Raw genomic sequence first — 24332 nt, 5'->3', positions numbered from 1 at the left:
TGTATGAATTTTTTAATTCACAAAGACAATTGCTAAATCTAGCCTAATCTTTTTCTCCAAGTTAAGTAATTAATTACCTCTTGATCATTCATTCTATATTGAACAACAATTGTTAGATCACAACTATTAGATCACTACCGTCTTCACTGGCCATAAACAGTTGAATAGCAGCAATTGCTTGTGGTTTATACTAAGATAACCCACATAACATTAGGCGCTACATGTAGTACACGGAAAATATATGATATGGTATCTTAGTTTGAATTTCCCAGCAGCAGACACTGGGATGAATATGTGCGTACAATTAATTTTAAAAGAAGTGCTCCCAGGGTAGATCAAAGTGGAAGCAGGAGAGAAAGAGGAAAAAGAAGCGATTTGAGGCATAAGACTCACAAGAGAGTAGGCTTTAACATGATTATGTAAAGGAATGCTGAATTATAACTTACGCCTCAGAGATGTCTAAACCTAGGAAATTTGCTGGGCTTTCACCCAACAGTCATTGGGTGACTAATGACTGTTAGTTAATGGCTTCAGGAGGGTAAGTGGGGGAGGGAAGAGGAGAAGGTAAGGCAATAAAAATGAACATCCAGGCACTTCTGACTCTCTGCACTTATCGACAAAGTGGTCCCAACAGTTTGAGGGCAGTGCCCTGAAGATCTGTGGGTGCCGGTGTTTGAAAGTGTACCAAAGGGGCACCACTTATACCAACAGAATCTGAGAAACTGAGGGGGAACTGGGCAGGGCACCAACAACGTCTGCCACCTATGGTAGATGCCTTCAAGGCGCTGAGAAACTACAACCAACATATATAAGGCAGTTATAGTACAATGCGAGAATTAGTTAAATAGCTGTCACTTATAAGTCCAACGTTAGCTGAGACTGTCAAGATTGTCCACATGGGCTGCAGAAGACTGAATAGACTTGTGAAAGGCATTGAATTAAAGTCAGCCTGGAAGATTTAATTGCATGGAGGGAAAGAGAGGACATTTTAAGTGGATGAAAAAGCAAAATTTTGCAGATTGGGAAGCAAATGTTGAGAAGGAATTAGGAATACAGAAGGTCTGGGGGGAGTAACACCTGGGGAAGGGAAATAAAGGAAGCAAGATTGGGGAGGGGGAACCATCAGAATGCTATGCCAACCTGACATTGCCCCGTGCCAGCCCCATGGGCAGCTCTTGCACAGTGATTGTCCCATAGTGACACCACATTGAGCGGAAATGGCTGGACTCTCACACCACTGCCTTATCTAGCCAGTGATGGGTCATCCTGAGAAGAGTCATGACCTTGACTGGAAAGCTGATGTAGTCTCTAGAAGGAAAATTTATTTCACTTGTGCTTTCCCTTTGATTTATAGAATAGAGAGATATGATAAAATATATAGGGCTTCCCTGGTGGCGCAGTGGTTGAGAGTCCACCTGCCGATGCAGGGCACACGAGTTTGTGCCCCGGTCCGGGAAGATCCCACATGCCGCGGAGCGGCTGGGCCGGTGAGCCATGGCCGCTGGGCCTGTGCGTCCGGAGCAAAAATTCACATTAAAAAAAAATAATTTTATATGTATATATATATATATATAAATAAGTCTAAAAGATCTCTTTCAATCAGTATAAAATAAAACATCTAACTGATAAGAACACATCACAGTTTAGTTGGCCACATTTTCTCTTTCTCAGTGGTGCATAAAATAATAATGAATCTTATATTTGATGAGATATAGCATGGAAAATGGTTGACACATCATAGGTTCTCAATGAAAGTGAATGGACTTGATTTTTCAGTTATTTGTAAAGTCACCAATCTTAAAGAACTTAGGTATTTAAGGGACTTCCCTGGTGGTCCAGTGGTTAAGACTCCACACTCCCAATGCACGGAGCCCAGGTTCAGTCCCTGGTCAGGGAACTAAGATCCTGCATGCTGCATGGTGGAGTCAAAAAAGAAAAAAAAAACAAAAAACTTAGGTATTTAAGAAATTGCAATAATGCTTTGGAAGAATGAACACAATGAGAAGCAAAAACTAATCATGTAATTAATATCTTTTAAATATATTTGTAGTTTTATCATTAACTGAAAGACATAGATGCCATCTCTCTTTCTAAACACGCTTATATCCAATCAGTTGTAAATAGTCCTAGGAAGAGAGTTAATTTAAAATATGACAATTACAAAACAATGAACTAAATTTTCCCATTGCTTTAAATATCCTTTCAACACATCAGGACAATATTAAAGATATTTAGGTTTTCAAGAACTGTTAAAAGGGAAGATTCATTTTAATCTACAATGCCAAAGCAACTGATTTAGGTGCAAAATTAACTAAAAGAATGAGTTGTTTGACCATTTCAACCAGAGCTTGAAAGGCAAGTAAAATTTAGGGTGTTGCCGAGGTCAAGAGGAAAGCAGAAGGTGAAAAGGAGAAGAAATCGAGTGAGTTACTCAAAGACAAGATAATGAGCTGCTGTCTCTTCCACAACTGGCTTTATCATCCCAGTTCTTACTCAGCTACTCAGTTATTCTTTTTGGTTACTGACCTCATTTAATCCCTCTCCTTTTTCCTAAAGCAATTTAATTCATATCCCATTTACAGTAATTTATCTAGATTGATTACCAGGCTTTTATCAAATAAAATTTCTGTAAAACTGAATTTCTTCATTGTTTATGAAAATAAAAAGGTTTGCTGACAATTTTCATCACAATAAGAAAATGTTTGCAAGCTGCCTAGTCAAACATATTACATCAAAGTCCACCTAATATTTTTTATAGCTATAATTTCAGTTTATAAGTTGCATATTATTGTGGGAAAATATTCATCTCTGATCTGAGCGTTTATACACTTATTATTATTATTATCAATGTCTATCAATTATTATTATGCTTATCAATGTCTCAGAAAACACACTCAGGGTCCCTGACTCAGGGGCTGCCAAGCATCTCTCTTCACCTAGATAATGTGCCTTTAGACTGCTTATTTTTTTTCTGATTTATGTTGAATGGATCCTTCTCCTGTTGGAATAATATTGAAAATAATGGAAACAGTCGTATAAATATAAGTTTTAAAACAGGGTAGTGTATGATGTACACTGCACAAAAACCGTGAGTAGTTATGATGAAGAGAAAGCTGAGGGGCTAAGTCACTGACCAGCCTGCATAGTGAGAAAGGCACCAACCAGCACAGAGTTCACATAAAAATACACATAAATGAAATATATTTTTAACTTCTTTTTAACTAGCTACATAAATGTCCATTACCAGAAGACTAAATACAACTTTCTATCATTTCCACCTCTAATAGATGTGCATATGTAAGTGAATATATATATTTGTTTACATTCACTTACATATATTTATATACATATATATATATACACGTATGTATATATATATCTATTTCATATTCCCCCTTTATTATTGGAAGACTTTGGACAAATATACAAAGAAAATCTAATCACAGAAATTTAGAATTGGGGAAAACCAACGTTCCCTTCACCCACGCCATTTGGGAACCTGAAATTCAACAGGTTAAGGAACCCAGCCAAGATCAGGCAGCTAGTGGATGGCAGAGCCAGCATCAGAAACCCTTCTCTGAACAAACAGTTCAGTGTTCTCTCCACTTGTGGGCTCCTGATTTTATCTTCCCGGTTGTTATTAACTGATTAACCGTTGAGCATGACTTTAAGAATTCAGTCTATTAGGGTAAAATAATATTGAAGTGATAAATCTTTTTCCCCTGAAGTCAGTGAAAACTATCTCTATATTTTTTTCCCAAAATTTCCCTTCCGCATCAACCAGAACTGTAAAAATATTCAGAAGACTGAAAGATTATTTCTTATCCCAGAAGTGCCTAATATTTCCAGGTGTTTTTACTACGTGGGAGGAAAAAAAATGTTTCTGGTTCTGCAGTAATGCCTGGAAAAGATGTTAACTAGACACCTTTTTATTCCACAACTCTGGCCCAGCTGAAAAGTTATTTTTGTTGGAAATTGAAACTTATTTTTATTGCTGCCCCAGAATATTTAGCCTTCCTGAAAGCTTTGATGTATCTTTTACTATTTGAAAACCAGGACATTTCTTTTTAGCTGCAAATATTATCCAAGTGAGTTTTGAGTGAAATTGTGATTTTTTTTTTACTTCAAACTTGACTCTAAGTGATTGAACAATTAGTGTGGCACATATATGGAGAGATCAGTAAGAGCTATTGATTACCTGACTCTAGATTATCTTTCTTGATTTTTTCATGGCAAATATAATTTTCTTGATGATTTTTATATTTTAATTGCCTTAATTTATCTCATAATGGTGTGTTAATTCTTCCCTTCCATTAAACCTGAAAAACCATCCTTTAGATCAAATTGTTGCATCTAATCAAGGTGTATCAAACTTTTAAAAGTCATTCTTTCATTCATTCACTTAATCATTCTCTAGGCAAATATTTATTGAGATGCTACTCTGTGCCAGGCACTGGAGTGACAGCCAAGAACAAGGGAGCCAAAGTCCCTGCTTTCATGGAACTTGTATTTAATTGGGGAGAGGTAGATTATACACAGTAGGTGAACAAAGGAAAATCATAATGTTAGATCCTGGGAAGGGTTGCCAAAAAAATAAGACAGAATAAAGGGTGCTTGGTCTGGAGGGCAGCTTTAGACAGAGTGAGGAAGAATGAAGAAAAGAAGGAAGGAAGCAAGAAAAGAGGGAAGGAAAGAAGGGGGAGAGGAAGGGAAGAAAGAAGGAAGGGAACAGTAAATAAATAAATAAATAAATAAGTAAACCAATAAATACTTCTGAAAAATCTTGCTCAGCCTCACATCTCACACATCTTGCTGTCTTCAATTTTTGAGACTTTTTCTGCCTTGTCGACGAGAATCACAATGATGGAGCTATCCAGCTCTACAATTTCCATAAGGGAGGTGTGTTAGGATGTCCATATTGTTGCAAGTGGGGATTAGGGTACCATCTTGGATCTGAGGGATCAGCCTCAGGGGAGGCTGTTCCTGAGGCCTAGGGCAATTTCCAGCAAGGGGTGCAGCTGTGAGCCATCAGCGGCTGATACTGCCATCAGCCAAGGGATGGGTGCATAAGCCCTGGGGAGGGGATCTGGATGGGGCATCCACCATGGATACCAAACATAAAGTGTCTTCTATGAAGTGCTAGAGTATTTGAGCTTTATACTATAAACAATGGGGAGCTATTAAATATTTTTCAACAGGGAGTGAATGTGATGAAAACTGTATGTTAGAAAGACCTCTTAGGGAGTGGGATAAGGAAAGACACAAAACTCTGAGACTGGATGCAGTGAGGCCAGTTTGGAGGCTATGGCAATGGTGTGCAAAATAAAAGTAAAAATAAAGATGTTGAAGCAGGAGGAATCAACATGATTCAGTGATTTACTGGACAATCCAGGTAAATTGTAGAGAGGAACCAAAAATAATTTTCAGAATAAAGACTATAAGAATTCAGTAAAATGATATAATTAATAAAAATTGGGAATATAAGAAGAGGATCTGTTTTTATTTGGATTCGTGTTGTATCTGCATGATGGTAGGAGGATACTAAAGTTTGCAAATGCCACCTGGCAAATGATCCAGAATCCTCTACATCACCTGCATCCTTTGTTGACTCCTAGATCTATTATTCATATTGTGCATCATTTCCAATTAATTTATTCATGACAGAAATGTAATATGTATGGAGTATATAATATGTATTGGGTACTGTTTTAGGCCCTGCCAAAAACATGTAAAAGCCCAAGTTTTACCTGGTAAACTAAGATTAATATGGCAACTGATGGGAACTTTCATAACATTCTTGTGAACAAAATGAAGACATGGGCTGATTCCATACAACTCAGGACACTGGTAAGTGGTTAGATTTCATATTCAAAATGTGCTGATAAAGGAATTCTTATTGTCTTGAAGAAAGGTCTCTCCTAAGCTTGGTCCTCAGCCTAATTTTTTTCAACTACCTCATCAGTTATTTGGAGAAAGATACAGAAAGCATGCTCATCATATTTACTTTGGAAAGGGTGAGAGAAATATGAAATCTGTATCCATAATGATTCTGACTGTCTGGATAAAAGAACTGAGCCTAAATAAAATTTAACAAGGATAAATATTGACTTCTATTTGGGGCACATACACTTGTAAAAGCACACGACTGGAGTAATGAGACAGTCAAAAAGGTAATGTGATCTTCAGTTTATTAGCAGAAATATAATATATGAAATAAGAATGGTGAAAGCACCCAGCTGTTTCCAGTTGGTAGAGGTCAAGGTGAGGATGTGACTACCAGTTGACCTGTGAGCTGGACCTCGGAAATCAGAGGCCCCTCCTCTCCTCCTCTGCCCTTGGAGTGTACCTTCTGTCCACTTTTCCACAGTGAGAGCCCTTTAGAAGGATGCAGCCTTGAGAGAGCAACGTGTCGTCAAGACCATCTGGACCGTATATGCTCCGTTAAGGCCTCTGAATAAACTTTTAAGATATTGGTGTGCAGGTGCAGAGATCTACTCATTCTGAATCATCCAAGACAAGCCTCATATGTAAGTTCCCTTGCTTATGACACCTGCCCCTTAGCCATCTGGAATGGTCTGCCTTTCTTCGGTCTTTCTCTGCCCTCATGTACAAGGCCCATTTTCCCAAACAGCAGTTCCCCGCACTTTCAACCACACCTACCTTATGGTCTCAGTGGTACCTGCCACGCTTTACAGAAGCATCCACACCAGACAAAGCAAAAACGCTCAGGAAACCAGGCTACTGGAGGCTTGACAGTGTAATACACAAGGAAGAGGTGATGGAAATGGTGATGTATATCTTGAAAAGGGTAGAATTATTTGGGGAGTATGTGGACAGGTGGTGGGCCTGGGGAACACATATATTAGACATCTTAAAATATTTTAAGCAGCTCATGACCAGGACATTATTTTCAAAGGCCTCTTAGAGCAGATCTGGATCCAAGGGGTAAAAACTTCAGAGCTGCTCTCAGGAAGGGTGTGTTTCCCTTAGTTTTCATTCTTACCGAGTAGACTCAGTACCTAATCATTTGGCAGGGGTGCTGTACATTGTCAATAAATTTAATTTTGGACTAGACGACCTTTAAAATATCTCTTGAACCCCAGATTCTATGAGTTTGTGACTTGATGACTCAGAACTATATTTAAGGATTAAGATGTTTTCAACCCCTTTGAGCTTGGTTTCAGATACTAGGACACCCCCCAGGCCTTTCCCCCAGAGCTGTCACAGGGTCTTTGGGGCCAGTGAGAAACCCAGGACCTTTCACACAGCAATTGGGTCCTTTCCACATTGGCCCTCAAGAGATGTGTGTCCTCCAGTTTTCTGCAAACTAGGAGAGGGAAGAAAGTAGGTCGTTCCAAGATATTTGGTACTTTGGCAGAAAAAAATTAAATCAAAGTTTGCTAAAAAGTGAAAATGTTATTTTCTTTTATCTTGCCAGAGTTTGTGTGGATCCTAGACTTTCTACTGAGTTACCAACTCAGCTGCAATATAACTATTTCAACTTTCTGGGAATGTTATTTCTGAGTCGCAGTGATATAATGATCTGAATATTTCAATACTTTCAGTCACCTAGAACATACTATCTCTGCTTCACAGCTGCACGCTGCTCATGATAATATTCCTCATTGCACGGTACACTGTAGGAGATTAAAAGAAATGTTTTAATTCCTGAAAGAGATGTTCAAACACCAGTTCCCTATTCCACAGCGATTCTTTTTTTCCCCTCAGAAAATACGCAAAAAGTAATACATGACTCATTTATTAAAAGTTCTGTGTTTTCATTGCAAATTCCTAGTGAGGCTTTGGAATTGATGTTTCCCTTCTATGGTTCCCATATTCTCTGAGTCACCAAGGTTTTTAGATGTTGGCAGGAGAGCCTGTTGCTACGTCCTCACAGAGTTACAACGTGGCCAGGAAGGAACAGGATGCCAGGAGTTGAGCTAGGAGTGAGTGTGGCTACCATCCTTAGATCCAGGCATCCATGGCCCCAGCCCTGGGCCCCGGGGCTTGCAAAGCTTCCCAAATATGATGTGCAAATAGTGTTCTCAGCAGTATTGTTAAAATGTAGCCGGTGCTTCTGTAGGTCTGGGGGTGGGGCTGAGAACTTTAATTTGTAGCAAGTCCCCAGGCGCTGCTGCTGCTGCTGCGGCTCATTCACAGATAATCACACTTCAGAAATGACTGGTTTAGTGACTCCCTCTGTCTCTTCTCCAGACATACCTCCTCCCCTACAGGATGAGTAGCTCACGTGATCCAGGGCACCTGCCAATGAGCATTTGCGGCTCCTTCTAAACCACACTGTGGGTACCCATGACTCCAGAATTCCCTGCCCAGACCACTCTCTGGCCTTTGCACACCTCTCCCCAGTCTGTCCTCCGGATGGCAGATCCCTCCACCAGTGTGTACACGCTTGGGCCCAAGGGTCGACCAAGGGTCAGCCTTTGAAGGAGGCTTAGCTGCCTGGGCTGAGGATGTACCCCAGGCAGAGCCTCTTCTGGTACAGACGGAGTCTGGTGAAGCAGGAGAAAAAGTGTGGGCTCTGTTCAGACCTCCTTTTGCCTTCTTGGTAAATGTTGGGGGTGGTCTTATATCTGTTCAGGTAAATGACAGGAGAGATCCCATCCTGTTATATGATCCTTGATTTTAAGACCAGGGCCACTGCTTGGATGGTTCTATTTCATGAGGATCCACTGCATCTAAAGGTCTTCTTAGGGCAAAGGGAGAATGTTTCTTCCCTTCCCTAGAACCTTCCGCAACACCTCTCCCAGATGACCGCACAATGGAGGGGACAATGTGGGAGCTTTGAGGGCTCACAGCTTTCGGCTGAACCCCAACTGCCTGTGTGAATTTGAGCAAATCAGTCACTTTGAGCAAGAGGTCATCCTTTGCCCTCAGTTTCTTGATCTTTATAATGGGAATAAGAATGCTACCCCACTCTCTGCCACCTCTTCCCCATTTCCACCCAACTTACTTCTATTCCTCCTTCAGCCTTCAGCTCAAATACCATTTTGATTAGATCAGATGCCTGGAGCTAAGCTAGAAGTAACTTTCAACCTTCCTTCCTTTTATATTTGTGATTTTGTTTTATGTCTGCTAGCCCAGTGGATTCCGAGAGCAGGGATCCTGTCTCCTTAATTCCCTATCTGGCCCAGAGCCTGGTACCTAACAGATGCTAAACCTGTGTTTGCCTAATGAGTAAACGAATGTGTGGTTATTGTCACAATTGGAGATAAAATATATGAAGTGACTGGCACACAGTATGTGCTTCATAAATGACACTGATGATTCTTCAGTGCCATTGACACAAATCACACATTTTATTTTCTCATACTTGATCCATGGCGGAGAATAGGGTGAACTTGGGACAACTACAGTTTGAACTGTCCAAGTTAAGAAAAAATGTGGTGTGATAAACTACTGGCCCAAACAACTAGAAGCATGACACCCTCTTTAAAGGATTAAGAAATGAGAGACCCATAATTTAAAACAAAGGATCAAAAGTCCAAAAAAGTGCTATCTATCAATTTTGCTTGCCCCTCACAACTCATACCTCAAAGAGTCAAACAGTGCATCTTTTTGAAAAGCATGTGGTGAAACTAATTCCCTCCGCAAGTGTTCTTGCTTGACATCACCAACCTCCCCCTTCCCCTTCCCATCGCAGGGATTATTTTATCTGTCCCTTTAACATCAGCCAGCCCAAATATCCTCTTGTCAAATATTTCTGGGGCCTGCACTTGAAGAAAGAAACGATTTTCTCAAATCTGTGAACAGGAATTTTTTTTTCTTTTTTTTTATGGCAAAATAAACCATCTGCTTGTACAACTGTTTCTAATTACTTCCCTGCCTAGACTCTCCACTTGAGGGGTTTCGTACCAGCACCCCGCCCAGAGCAGTGCTGCTGCCTAAATCCTAGCAGGCAGCTCATCCACACCCTTGCAGCTCCGGGGAGAGCCCCGGACCTGCAGGCCTGGGTGTCTGTGGGTCCTTCTGCCCGGCCATCTGCTGGTGGCACCTCTGTCCCCGAGAACCTCCCTGACACCCGGCCCCGTGTGCGCCACCTTGCAGCAGCTCTGCTGGCCTCCACAGCCGGGAAACTCAGCATGCGTCCCGTAGGCTTCCGGAACTTCTTGCTGCTGGCGTCCTCCCTTCTCTTCGCGGGGCTGTCAGCTGTTCCTCAAAGCTTCTCGCCATCCCTGAGGTAAGCCTGATTTGTTTTTCTTTCAGACAGACCTGCCCTGCTTTGTGTGGCAGGACTCAAGCTTCAGGACGGCTGCCCTAAGCCAAGAGCAGTTAGGAAGTTGGACACGGGATAAACTTTTCAACCTGTTCCTATTCCTTTCCTTACATCTACACTGTGTATTGCTTTACCCTTGCCCTTTTGCTTTTCCTTTGCAAAAGTACAATCATTAAATGAATATATAGTTTCCTCCTATTCCAATACATATCAGGAGGATTATCTGCCATCCTATGTGTACCTGGGTGTACTCACCAGCTATAAGGCAGAGTTATTCCATGGGGTCTGTATTACATTCTGCATTACATTTTAAAAGAGAATTTGGGGCACATCACAATAACCAAACTTTTACATTTTAAAAGTATAGTTCATAAGCATCGCTTATTGCAACTTGAAAATGCATTAGGCACTATGCTATCATAACATGTAAAGCTCTTTCTATATATTCATCTCTTATTTTTCATAAAATAACTGCCCCTGGCCACCAGCTAGCAATGGGACTTTTTAAAGAGAACTGAAAAGTCAGCCAAGGGTCATACTTTGGGTTAATTTGTATTTAAATATGCATGTAAGATTCAGTGGCAAAACGCCAAGAGGCAGGGCCGGATCACCTAGTCCACCTGGAAGACGGTCCTGTTCTCAGGTGGGCAGGTCACCACTTGGACATTTTGGGTCGTGGTCATTTCTTAAGGGATGGCCCGTGGGTGGTATCAGCTTGGTCCCCAGAGAAACGTGGGGTCCCAGAAACGTTGGTCCTATCCATGGGGTTGCACGTCTCCGTTTGGGATCTGGGTTCTGGGTGGACCCTGGGAGGCAACGTGGGCCCCAAGCAGAAGGGGCAGTGTCTGGGCTTGACCGTGGCCCTGCTGTGGTTTGTCGCCCCTGCAGAAGCGGCCCGGGCGCCGCGTGCCGGCTCTCCCGGGCCGAGTCGGAGCGCCGGTGCCGGGCGCCCGGGCAGCCCCCAGGGGGCGCTCTGTGCCACGGCCGCGGCCGGTGCGACTGCGGGGTCTGCATCTGTCACGTGAGCGAGCCCGGCGTGTACTTCGGGCCCCTGTGCGAGTGCCATGAGTGGATGTGCGAGACCTACGACGGGAGCACCTGTGCAGGTAAGGGGGCGGCGCTGTCCCCTCCGCTTGGCCCACCGCGCCCGCCGGGGCGGGGACGCACGCGTACCCGGGGCGAGAGGGGTGGGGACGGCCCCTCCTACAGCCCTGGAAGTTATCGCCGCTGGGGAGGCCTTCCTTTTGCTCCCCAGTTCTGGAATCATGTCTCTTAACGCTTGTCTCCGCCCTGGGGTCCAAACTTCAGTGGAAATAATACGTGTAAGATTCATTCGCTTAATTATAAATCTCACTTAGCTTCTACTTTTAGTTCCGTATTACGGACCAAATCTCCCAACTGCCTCGTAAATGGAATTATTTCGCTGGGCTCTCCTACTCTAATCACGAATATTAATCATAATATTAGCAGACTGTAAGCCTGTATTTATTTTATTTTATTTTAATTGAAGTATAGTTGATTTACAATCTTGTGTTAGTTTCTGGCCTGTATTTTATTTTTACCAAGGAAACACAGGGGAATATTATTTCCCTAAATTCCAGCGGAGCAGATTGTGTCTTTGAACGTGGACTTGCCCTCTCATACTTAGCATATAGTTCACAAAGAGAAGCACATATCAGAAAACTGTATCCGAAAAACAAGCAGGGCCCTATTTTCTTGGAAGCAATGGCTTTTGTATTGTTATAGCGGCTCCAATTTCTCGGCTGTGGTGCAACTTGGTATTTTGTAAGGGTGGAGTGAAAATACATTCATTTCCCTTGCACATTTTTAAGGAGTGATTTGGATTCTGATACTGGAAAGGGTCAAGCTGTTTCTTCATAGAGAATACCCCTAACCTCTAACCAGTGTCACATAACTGAGCTGTTTGCTTAGGGCCAAAGAACCTCAATCAGGTCATTGTGAATGATCCAGACACTCTGTCAGTAAAAGGACTACACAGTGCCTTCCCACCAGGGTTTGGCAAATATGTAGGAAAAAAAGAAAATCTACTTATTTTACCCACAGTGTAGCTGAGAATGAGAGTCCAACACTAACAGAGAGATCACGAATCAGTTTATAGCAAAATGTTTTTTTTTTTCCTTGGCATCTGGGCCCAGAAGTGCGGGGTGGGGGGGATACTTAATATGCAGGCTGTTTGGCCATGAAAAAAAATATAGTCGCATGAGTAATTTGGAGGGGCACAGGTGCTTCTGAGTGTTTGTTTAGCCTTGAAGGCTGCGGCTCAATCCTTCAAACATATTGAATGCCACAACTTATTTTAGCTTTGTCACTCCCACAAGCTGCAGTGTTATTAAGGGCAGCCCTTTGGAATGAAAGCTAAGTATTGTCTAATATTTCATTCCAAATTCAACTGCTACCTGGCTTCTCTGGCTTTGATTGCCTCTGGCAAGTTCTCTTCAATATCATGAGTCTGAACACATTTTTCGGGCCTTTTGTATCGCCATTTCATTGGAAAAGTAAGAAGCAAGATGCAGTTTTTCAGCCAGTGAGCTAGTTTTGGTTGCCAGATAAAACTCCCCTTTTGAGGAAGCTGATCAGTTCCCTTTCTGTGAAACTAATGCTATGGTATGTATACTTTTGTTTACCTCCCATGGGAAATGATTCATTGTTTCCTCCTACCATCTTTGTCACTACATTCCTTCCTCCTTGGTACAAAATGCGGCACTGAGTCATGCATGGTTTTGTTTGCTAGTGTGTGCATTCCCGTAGAAGGTGAAATGTGTCTCTTTATTTAAGGCTGAATGAAATAACTGTGTTCGTTTTCCGTCCTCTTCTGACTGTTTCTCATTGACACCTACTCTCCAGGCCTGGTGCAGAATCTGCCCCTGCGAATGTGCTGGCTACATTTGCAAGGGCAGTGAGGACAGTGTTACACACAGCCTATCTGGCGGTCCTGCCAGCTTGCCTGCCTGTTCTGTGCTTCAAGTTTAGCTACTCAATTATGTCTTCAAGAAATAATTCCTATATTATAGCCAGCAAGATAGAAATGTAGCAGGTTGTCTTTTATGTTTTTATGTGCACCTGGGCCTTTACCTCTATGATAAGCCCCTATAGGTGATTTCCAGAAATAGAGTAGCTTCCAGAGACTTCCCCCACCTCCGTGAAGAGAACAAAATCAGGCTCTGGGAGTGTCTCGTAGAGTGGCTAAGACTATGGGCTCTGCGGGAGATTTTTCAGGATTCAAATCCCACACTTAACAGCTGTATGAACTTGGGCAGTTACATAAACTTCCTGAGCCTTGATTTCTTCATCTGTAAAATGGGAATAATAAAGTACCTACCTTATGGGATTGTTGTGAGGTTTAACATATGCAAAAGACTTAGAAAAGTGTTTTGCACCAAGTGCTCAATACACATTAATATGCTTATATATGTCTACATAACACATTATTTTGTGATGCACAAAAGGTGAGCTGGGATGGATAGATGGATGGATAGAAAGATAGAGAGATTGATAGATACATAAGCTGGCTTTGTATTTGTTGGTCATTTGATACAGTGAAAGCAAGTTTGTTTTGTTAATGTAGTCTGTGCCTGTTATTGATCCAAAGCTCAAAAGGTCAAGTAAGGATAACTATTTTGGCCCAGCCTCAGAGCAGCTGTAGGAGATGCACCATGCCCTTTTAAAGTCAAGTCCATTGGGATCCTTACACGGTGAATCATAAGAGACATACTTAGTTTAGTTGCGCTTGTTGAGAGTGATGACGTTTACACTATCACAGGTGGTCTGTTTCTCTGAGTCTCCACTGGCTCCTGGCACATGAATCTTCCTTGGACTTCTGTAGCATAAAGGTCTGGCCCAGTGATTGTTCCTGTGGGTGTGATTATATAATGAGGAGTACACTCATTTTGGTTCTCATTTCTTTGAGGACAGTCAAATGTTTGGTTGCATAAAAACAAACTTTCAGTTAGTACTTCAAGGCATCCTGGACAACCCTCTGAATACCTGTGATTACACTTAAATAAAATATAGGTTTCTTAAACATCTTTTAAAATCACTTTTGAAATATATCACTTAAAAGAGTTTCAGGGGCTTCCCTGGTGGTGCAGTGGTTGGGAGTCCGCCTGCCGATGCTGGGGACACGGGTTCGTGCTCCGGTCTGGGAAGATCCCACATGCCGTGGAGCGCCTAGGCCCGTGAGCCATGGCCGCTGAGCCTGCACGTCCGGAGCCTGTGCTCCGCAATGGGAGAGGCCACAACAGTGAGAGGCCCGCGTACCGCAAAAAAAAAAAAAAAAGAGTTTCAGTTTTAGGAACTTGGAAGAGCTAATTGAATCCAATTTAGCAAATACTATGAAGTGCTGTATGTTTGCTAGACTCTCTGTTTGCTGTTAAAGGTGCTATAAAAGATGACGAATATATTACAGCTTCCCACTGAGTGGGAAGGTTCAGAGAAATACCAAATGCCTATAAAGCAATGCAGACTATGAGTTTCTACAACTTTCTATGAGGGTTCCATTAAGGTAGGAATTAAATATTGTGGTTAAAAGTTCTCTAGAAAAAGGTAGCATTGGACATAAATCTTTAGGTATAAGGAGGTTTTTAATCCAAGAGGTAGACTTTTGGAATTCTGAGTGAAGAAAAATTCAAGGAATGGTTTAGAGGCAGAAATGCACGTGGGTGTGTTTGGAGAAGAGTGAGGGGTTCTGGGTTTGGCTTTGCTGGATCTTAGGGCTGTGGGGAAAGTGGTAGAAGATATATTGAGAGTTACAGTTGGACATGTGGTAGAGAGCTTTGGACGTGAATGTGAAGCTTGTGCTCAGGTAAGTAGCGTATAGGAGCCATGAAGCAGTTTGAACATGGGAGCGATAGATGATTAATGCTTTGATTCTTGAAAAGTAATATGGTGTCTGGGGGCCCAGCAGGTTGGGGTAGACACTTGATGGGGAGGAACTCAGGTTAGATGCTATTTAAATTATAGTCCTGGGAGAGAGAATAAGAATAGAATTTTGAGGCATTTTAAAGACTTTTGGAAGGTAGAATCAGCATGCTGTAGTACCCAAGGATGAGTATGATGGTGTCAGTGAGCAGGCCTGTGGCAGAAGTGAGAAGAACTAGATAACTCCTAATCAATGGTGAAAAGTCCCTATTAAATTAAAAACACTTATTTTTATCTGGTATTGCTGTAAAATGAAGAATTATTCCTAGAAGAATGAGTCTGGACTTTATGGTACTTCTGGGGTTGGATAGGAATCTTGTCTGAATGTTAACTTGGGTTAACTTGTTTCTGTCAGTCACCCTGAGAGTCATTTGATTTTTCTGAAACTTCGTTTCTTTTTCTGGAATGTCTTTATGGAGGTAAAGAACTTTACATTCTGCATGGTATTATTCAGAAGAATTTTTAATATTTATGTATAAATATATTTAATATAATTTATGCATTTATACATTTGTTCAGATTATAAAGATCCTTGTAGGCATTGATTTATATATGTAAACACACATGGTATGAAAATAATTAAGATATGTGGAAATGCACCTAATATGCAAATATTAGTAACTTTTTTCTTGCAGATATTTCTGACTTCTACACTGTTAAATAAATAGTATAAGAATTGTATATAATTACTCGTGAGAACTGGACTTTCTGGCTCTTTATAGTCTTTCCTAGGACTGTTTGACCTGCTTTTTCATCACAGTTGCATTTTTCTTAGATTGTTGAATAATTGTCTCCAAGACTCTTTTGTGGAATCACCCTTTGGTTTTTCCTTTCTTTGTCAGCTTCCATTTTTCACCTTCTCTTCCTTCCTTCATACCTTGTCCTGTCCTACTTGCCCGTTCCTTTACCTCTGCCTGGGCCCCCTGGTATTTACCACCCTTTACTCCTTTTCAGTATGCCCTCTGCCCCTTCACTGAGCACCAAGCACATAAGAGCATTCACTGCTCTTTAGCGCCCTCTCCAGTAAACGAGTGTGTTGAACAGACAGGCTCCAGTTTCTTGGTTGCCTCTTTGCTTGTGTTTTCATCCTGGCCTTCACATGTCTTGAGGTTTTGGAGAACACATTCAAGGAACCCGCACCACCAGCTTCCCCATGTCATGCAAACTTCTTTTCTGAGCTCTAGCCTCTTAGGTTCATCCATTTTGGATAAATGCATCTTGTCTTACCCCAAGGGACACATAAAAATTAAAGGTTTTCATTCTCAAAGAAAGTGCCAGACTTGCACATGGCTTTCTCTCAACTGTCTGGCTTTATTTGGACTGCACTCTGCAGCTCTACTGTAGACACCGAAATACCTTGGCCTTGGACCAGATCATCTGCACAAACATTGCCAACAAACAATGATAATAATAATTATTATAATTATTATTGATAATCCAGAAGAGCGTATTTATAACATCATAGTGTTGAGATCAAATAGTGTCAATGTGACAAGTTCAGCAGTTATCTTTTAAGTAAAATTTCATCAGAAGAAGAATGGAACATATGGGAACAAATTTATTTCTGATACAGATTTTAAATTTGTAGAGCGTAAACCGCCACTGTAGGGTGCTCAAAGACTTTCAGCATGTTTTGAGACATGATGCCAAAGCTGCCATCCCATGCTTCTTGGTATCAGAACCCACCCCCCTGCCAAAAGCTGCCCAGCTCCCTGGGCCTCAGACACAGATTTTTAAGTCTGATCTGGTGCCTCATGATGCTCAGGGCCTGGAGGTGGAGGACCATTGCCATAGGAGCAGAGATCCCTGATTTGGTCCTTTGACGAATTCCCTGTCTGAGGAGTTACAACGTGAGACCAAACATTTTCCTAAGTTCCATATCCTGCCTGCCATTGTGTTAGTTTTCTGTCACTGCTATAACATTGCCACTCATCTTTTGACTTCAACAAAACAAATGTATTTTCTTATACTTTTGTATAAGAAAAGTCCGACTTGGGTCTCCCAGGGCTTAAGGTGCTGGCAAGCTCTGTTCCTGTCTGGAGACTCTTGGAGATAATTCATTTCCTGGTCATTCGACATTAAGAGAATTTAGTTTCATGAGGTTGTAGGACCAAGGTCCCTGTTTCCTTGCTGGCTGTCAACTTAGAGTGTCCCTTATCTCCCAAAAGCCTCTCTTGGGTCCTTGCATACCCATCTGCATCTCAGAATGAACAGCAGGTGTCAGATCCTTCTCATGATGCCGCCCTCTAAGCGTCTTGCATTGGCACATCCCTCTTTCACCACAGCCTAGAAAAGTGCTTCACTTTTTTTTTTTTAACATCTTTATTGGAGTATAATTGCTTTACAATGGTGTGTTAGTTTTAACTGTATAACAAAGTGACTCAGCTATACGTATACATATATCTCCATATCCCCTTCCTCCCTATTCCACCCCTCTAGGTGGTCACAAAGCACCGAGCTGATCTTCCTGCTCTATGCGGCTGCTTCCCACTAGCTATCTATTTTACATTTGGTAGTATATATAAGTCCATGCCACTATCTTACTTTGTCCCAGCTTATCATTCCCCCTCCCCATGTCCTCATGTCCATTCTCTACATCTGAGTCTTTATTCCTGTCCTGCCACTAGGGTCTTCAGAACCCTTTTTTTTTTTAGATTCCATATATATGTGTTAGCATACGGTATTTGTTTTTCTCTTTCTGACTTACCTTACTCTGTATGACAGACTCTAGGTACATCCACCTCACTAAAAATAACTCAGTTTCATTTCTTTTTATGGCTGAGTAATATTCCATTGTATATATGTGCCACATCTTTATCCATTCATCTCTCGATGTACACTTAGGTTGCTTCCATGCCCTGGCTATTGTAAATAGAGCTGCAATGAACATTGCGGTACATGACTCTTTTTGAATTATGGTTTTCTCAGGGTATATGCCCAGTAGTGGGATTGCTGGGTTGTATGGTAGTTCTATTTTTGTTTTTTTAAGGAACCTCCATACTGTTCTCCATAGTGGCTGTATCAATTTACATTCCCACCAACAGTGGAAGAGGGTTCCCTTTTCTCCACACCCTCTCCAGCATTGATTGTTTGTAGATTTTTTGATGATGGCCATTCTGACCAGTGTGAGGGGATATCTCATTGTAGTTTTGATTTGCATTTCTCTAATGATTAGTTATGTTGAGCATCCTTTCATGTGTTTGTTGGCAATATGTATATCTTCTTTGGAGAAATGTCTATTTAGGTCTTCTGCCCATTTTTGGATTGGGTTGCTTGTTTTTTTGATATTGAGGTGCATGAGCTGCTTGCATATTTTGGAAGTTAATCCTTTGTCAGTTGCTTCATTTGCAAATATTTTCTCCCATTCTGAGCGTTGTCTTTTTGTCTGGTTTATGGTTTCCCTTGCTGTGCAAAAGCTTTGAAGTTTCATTAGGTTCCATTTGTTTATTTTTGTTTTTATTTCCATTTCTCTAGGAGGTGGGTCAAAAAGGAGCTTGCTGTCATTTATGTCATAGAGTGCTCTGCCTATGTTTTCCTCTAAGAGTTTGATAGTGTCTGGCCTTACATTTAATTCTTTAATTCATTTGGAGTTTATTTTTGTGTATAGTGTTAGGGAGTGTTCTAATTTCATTCTTTTACATGTAGCTGTCCAGTTTTCCCAGCACCACGTATTGAAGAGGCTGTCTCCATTTTATATTCTTGCCTCCTTTATCAAAGGTAAGGTGACCACATGAGTGTGGGTTTATCTCTGGGCTTTCTATCCTGTTCCATTGATCTATGTTTCTGTTTTTGTGCCAGTACCATACTGTCTTAATGACTGTAGCTTTGTAGTATAGTCTGAAGTCCAGGAGCCTGATTCCTTCCACTCTGTTTTTCTTTCTCAAGATTGCTTTGTCTATTCGGGGTCTTTTGTGTTTGCATACAAATTGTGAAATTTTTGTTCTAGTTCTATGAAAAATGCCATTGGTAGATTGATAGGGATTACATTGAATCTGTAGATCACTTTGGGTAGTATAGTCTTTTTCACAATGTGGATTCTTCCCATCCAAGAACATGGTATATCTCTCCATCTGTTTGTATCATCTTTAATTTCTTTTATCAGTGTCTTATAGTTTTCTGCATACAGGTCTTTTGTCTCCTTACATAGGTTTATTCCTAGGTATTTTATTCCTTTTGTTGTAATGGTAAATGGGAGTGTGTCCTTAATTTTTCTTTCAGATTTGTCATCATCAGTGTATAGGAATGCAAGAGATCTCTGTGCATTAATTTTGTATCCTGCTACTTTAGCAAATTCATTGATTAGCTTTAGTAGTTTTCTGGTAGCATCTTTAGGATTCTCTATGTATACTATCATGTCATCTGCAAACAGTGACAGTTTTGCTGCTTCTTCTCCAATTTGGATTCCTTTTATTTCTTTTTGTTTGCTGATTGCTGGTTAAAACTTCCAAAACTCTGTTGAATAACAGCAGTGAGAGTGGGCAACTTTGTCTTCTTCCTGATCTTAGTGAAAATGCTTTCGCATTGTCACCATTGAGAACGATGTTGGCTACGGGTTTGTCATATATGGCCTTTATTATGTTGAGGTGCGTTCCCTCTATGCCTATTTTCTGGAGGGTTTTTATCATACATGGGTGTTGAATTTTGTCAAAAGCTTTTTCTGCATCTATTGAGACGATCATGTGGTTTTTCTCCTTCAGTTTGTTAATATGGTTTATCACATTGATTGATTTGTGCATATTGAAGAATCCTTGCATTCCTGGAATAAACCTCATTTGATCATGGTGTATGATCCTTTTAATGTGCTGTTGGATTCTGTTTGCTACTATTTTGTTGAGGATTTTGGCATCTATGTTCATTGGTGATATTGGCCTGTAGTTTTCTTTTTTTGTGGCATCTTTGTCTGCTTTTGGTATCGGGGTGATGGTGGCCTCATAGAATGAGTTTGGGAGTGTTCCTCCTTCTGCTATATTTTGGAAGAGATTGAGAAGGATAGGTGTTAACTCTTCTCTAAGTGTTTGATAGAATTCACCTGTGAAGCCATCTGGTCCTGGGCTTTTGTTTGTTGGAAGATTTTTAATCCCACTGTCAACTTCAGTGCTTGTGATTGGTCTGTTTATATTTTCTGTTTCTTCCTGGTTCAGTCTCAGAAGGTTGTGCTTTGCTAAGAATTTGTCCATTTCTTCCAGGTTGTCCATCTTATTGGCATATAGTTGCTTGTAGTAATCTCTCATCGTCCTTTGTATTTCTGCAGTGTCAGTTGTTACTTCTCCTTTTTCATTTCTAGTTCTATTGATTTGAGTCTTCTCCCTTTTTTTCTTGATGAGTCTGGCTAGTGGTTTATCAATGTTGTTTATCTTCTCAAAGAAACAGCTTTTAGTTTTATTGATCTTAGCTATTGTTTTCTTCATCTCTTTTTCATTTATTTCTGATCTGATCTTTATGATTTCTTCCCTTCTGCTAACTTAGGGTTTTTTTTGTTCTTCTTTCTCTAATTGCTTTAGGTGTAAGGTTAGGTTGTTTATTTAAGATGTTTCTTGTTTCTTGAGGTAGGATTGTATTTCTATAAACTTCCCTCTTAGAACTGCTTTTGCTGCATCCCGTAGGTTTTGGGTCATCGTGTTTTCATTGTTATTTGTTTCTAGGTATTTTTTTTTCCTTTTTGATTTTTTCAGTGATCTCTTGGTTATTTCGTAGTGTATTGTTTAGCCTCCATGTGTTTGTATTTTTTACAGATTTTTTCCTGTAATTGATATTTAGTCTCATAGTGTTGTGGTCGGAAAAGATACTTGATACGATTTCAATATTCTTAAATTTACCAAGGCTTGAGTTGTGACCCAGGGTATGATCTATCCTGGAGAATGTTCCATGAGCACTTGAGAAGAAAGTGTATTCTGTTGTTTTTGGATGAAATGTCCTATAAATATCAATTAAGTCCATCTTGTTTAATGTATCATTTAGAGCTTGTGTTTCCTTATTTATTTTCATTTTGGATGATCTGTCCATTGTTGAAAGTGGGGTGTTAAAATCCCCTACTATGATTGTGTTACTGTCGATTTCCCCTTTTCTGGCTGTTAGCATTTGCCTTATGTATTGAGGTGCCCGTATGTTGGGTGCAGAAATATTTACAATTGTTATATCTTCTTCTTGGATCGATCCCTTGATCATTATGTAGTGTCCTTCTTTGTCTCTTGTAATAGTCTTTATTTTAAAGTCTATTTTGTCTGATATGAGAATTGCTACTCCATCTTTCTTTTGATTTCCATTTGCATGGAATATCTTTTTCCATACCCTCACATTCAGTCTGTATGTGTCTCTAGGTCTGAAGTGGGTCTCTTGTAAACAGCGTATTTACAGGTCTTGTTTTTTTATCCATTCAGCCAGTCTGTGTTTTGGTTGTAGCATTTAATCCATTTATCTGAATTGTTTTGGGTTTGTTATTGTAGGTCTTTTCCTTCTCTTGTGTTTCCTGCCTAGAGAAGTTCCTTTAGCATTTGTTGTAAAGCTGGTTGGGTGGTGCTGACTTCTCTTAGCTTTTGCTTGTCTGTAAAGTTTTTAATTTCTCTGTTGAATCTGAATGAGATCCTTGCTGGGTAGAGTAATCTTGGTTGCAGGTTTTTCCCTTTCATCACTTTAAATATGTCTGCCACACCCTTCTGGCTTGTAGAGTTTCCGCTGAAAGATCAGCTGTTAACCTTATGGGGATTCCATTGTATGTTATTTGTTGCTTTTCCCTTGCTGCTTTTAATATTTTTTCTTTGTATTTAATTTTTGATAGTTTAATTAATATGCGTCTTGGTGTCTTTCTCCTTGGATTTATCCTGTATGGGACTCTCTGCTCTTCCTGGACTTGATTGACTATTGCCTTTACCATATTAGGGAAGTTTTCAACTATAATCTCTTCAAATATTTTCTCAGTCACTTTCTTTTTCTCTTCTTCTTCTGGGACCCCTATAATTCCAATGTTGGTGCATTTAATGTTGTCCCAGAGGTCTCTGAGACTGTCCTCTATTTTTTTCATTCTTTATTCTGCTCTGCAGTCGTTATTTCCACTTTTTATCTTCCAGGTCAGTTATCTGTCCTTCTGCCTCAGTTATTCTGCTATTGATTCCTTCTAGAGAATTTTTAGTTTCATTTATTGTGTTGCTCATCATTTGTTCATCATTTATTGTGCTGCTCTTTAGTTCTTCTAGGTCCTTGTTAAATATTTCTTGTATTATCTCCATTCTATTTCCAAGATTTTGGATCATCTTTACTATCATTACTCTGAATTCTTTGTCAGGTATACTGCCTATTTTCTCTTCATTTGTTTGGTCTGGTGGGTTTTTTCTTTGCTCCTTCACCTGCTGTGTATTTCTCTGACTTCTCATTTTGCTTAACTTACTGTGTTTGGTCTCCTTTTCGCAGGCCGCATGTTCGTAGTTCCCATTGTTTTTGGTGTCTGACCCCAGTGAGTAAAGTTGGTTCAGTGGCTTGTGTAGGTTTCCTGGTGGAGGGGGCTGGTACCTGTGCTCTGGTGGATGAGGCTGGATCTTGTCTTTCTGGTGGGCAGGACTGCATCCAGTGGTGTGTTTTGGGGGTGTCTGTGAACTTACTATGATTTTAGTCAGCCTCTCTGCTAATGGGTGGGGTTGTGTTCCTGTCTTGCCAGTTGTTTGGCATGGGGAGTCCAGCACTGGAGCTTGCCGGTCGTTGAGTGGAGCTGGGTCTTAGTGTTGAGACGGAGACCTCTGGGAGAGCTCTCACTGATTGATATTACATGGGGCTGGGAGGTCTCTGGTGGACCAATGTCCTGAACTCAGCTTTCCCACCTCAGAGACTCAGGCCTGACACCTGGCTGGAGCACCAAGACCCTGTCAGCCGCATGGCTCAGAAGAAAAGGGAGAAAAAAAGAAAGAAAGAAAAATAAATAAATAAAATAAAATAATTAAAATTAAAAAAAATTAAAATAAAACAATTAAAAAGTAATAAAAAAAGAAAGAAGAGAGCAACCAAATCAATAAACAAATCCACCAATGATAGCAAGTGCTTAAAAAGTATACGAAAAAGAAAAAAGGACAGGCAGAACCCTTAGAGAAACGGTAAAAGCAAACCTATACAGACAGAATCACACCAAGAAGCATACACATACGCACTCACAAAAAGAGAAAAAGAAAAAATATATATATATATTTATATATAACAAAAAAAAGGAAGAGAGCAACCAAATCAATAAACAAATCTACGAATGATAATAAGCTCTAAATACTAAACTAAGATATACATAAAACCAGAAACAAATTAGATGCAGAAAGCAAACTCCAAGTCTACAGTTGCTCCCAAAGCCCACTGCCTCAATTTTGGGATGATTTGTTGTCTATTCAGGTATTTCACAGGTGCAGGGTACATCAAGTTAACTGTGGAGATTTATCCGCTACTCCTGAGGCTGCACGAGAGATTTCCCTTTCTCTTCTTTGTTTGCACAGCTCCTGGGGTTCAGCTTTGGATTTGGCCCCGCCTCTGCATGTAGGTCACCTGAGGGTGTCTGTTCCCTGCCCAGACAGGATGGGGTTAAAGTAAAGTGTTTCACTTTTCAGGAGGCTTGTGATTAGATTGGACCCAACCAGATATCCAGTATAATCTTCCCATCTCAAGATCTGTGATCTTAATTGCATTGGCAAAGTCCCTTTGGCCATGTAAGGTAACATACTTACATATTTATAGGAACGAGGATGTGAACATCTTTTGGGCCCTTCTTTTTCCTACCATAGCCATCCTTCTATAAAGCCCAAGAGGAAGGCCATGATGTGTGTACATGAGGGAGAGAGATTCCAAGGCCATTAATACCTGGCTGTTCTTATGCTCCATCCAGGCTATGCAAGTACTGTCTTTTCCATCTTTCAGAGCTTATCTACAGGATCTAATGTTCCTAGATCCAGACTTTTCCACACCAGTGATGATAAGGAATACCAGGTTTTGGGTCCAGAACATGAAGAGTGACTTAGAACCTCAACCACTGCTGAAGTTCAATGCCTGACATTATCACTTGCCAGTTGTGGAGCTATAGGCAAGTTACTCAAATGCTTTTAATGTCTGCTTCCTTACCTGTGAAATGGGGACAATAATAGTATCAAACGGGGATAATAATCATGCCAAGCACATATGAGTGATGAGTAGGTCACTC

At 40.7% G+C, this 24332-nt stretch overlaps 1 protein-coding gene across 1 annotated transcript in view; it reads left to right on the top strand.

The window, feature by feature from the left end:
• The first annotated feature begins 9853 nt into the window (after positions 1-9853).
• Positions 9854-24332, top strand: part of ITGBL1 (integrin subunit beta like 1) — a 218651-nt gene continuing 204172 nt past the window's right edge. The window contains exons 1-2 of the mRNA XM_022576826.3: positions 9854-10198; positions 11123-11340. Of these exons, the coding sequence (XP_022432534.3) occupies positions 10101-10198; positions 11123-11340 (316 nt within the window). The 5' untranslated portion in view covers positions 9854-10100. The remainder of the gene's footprint in view (positions 10199-11122; positions 11341-24332) is intronic.

This window comes from Delphinapterus leucas, chromosome 18, assembly GCF_059928025.1.
Source record: "Delphinapterus leucas isolate spDelLeu-1000000601 "Yukka" chromosome 18, BTC_Dleu_Yukka2, whole genome shotgun sequence".
Classification (NCBI taxonomy): domain Eukaryota; kingdom Metazoa; phylum Chordata; class Mammalia; order Artiodactyla; family Monodontidae; genus Delphinapterus; species Delphinapterus leucas.
This window is presented reverse-complemented; position numbering and strand designations above follow the sequence as displayed.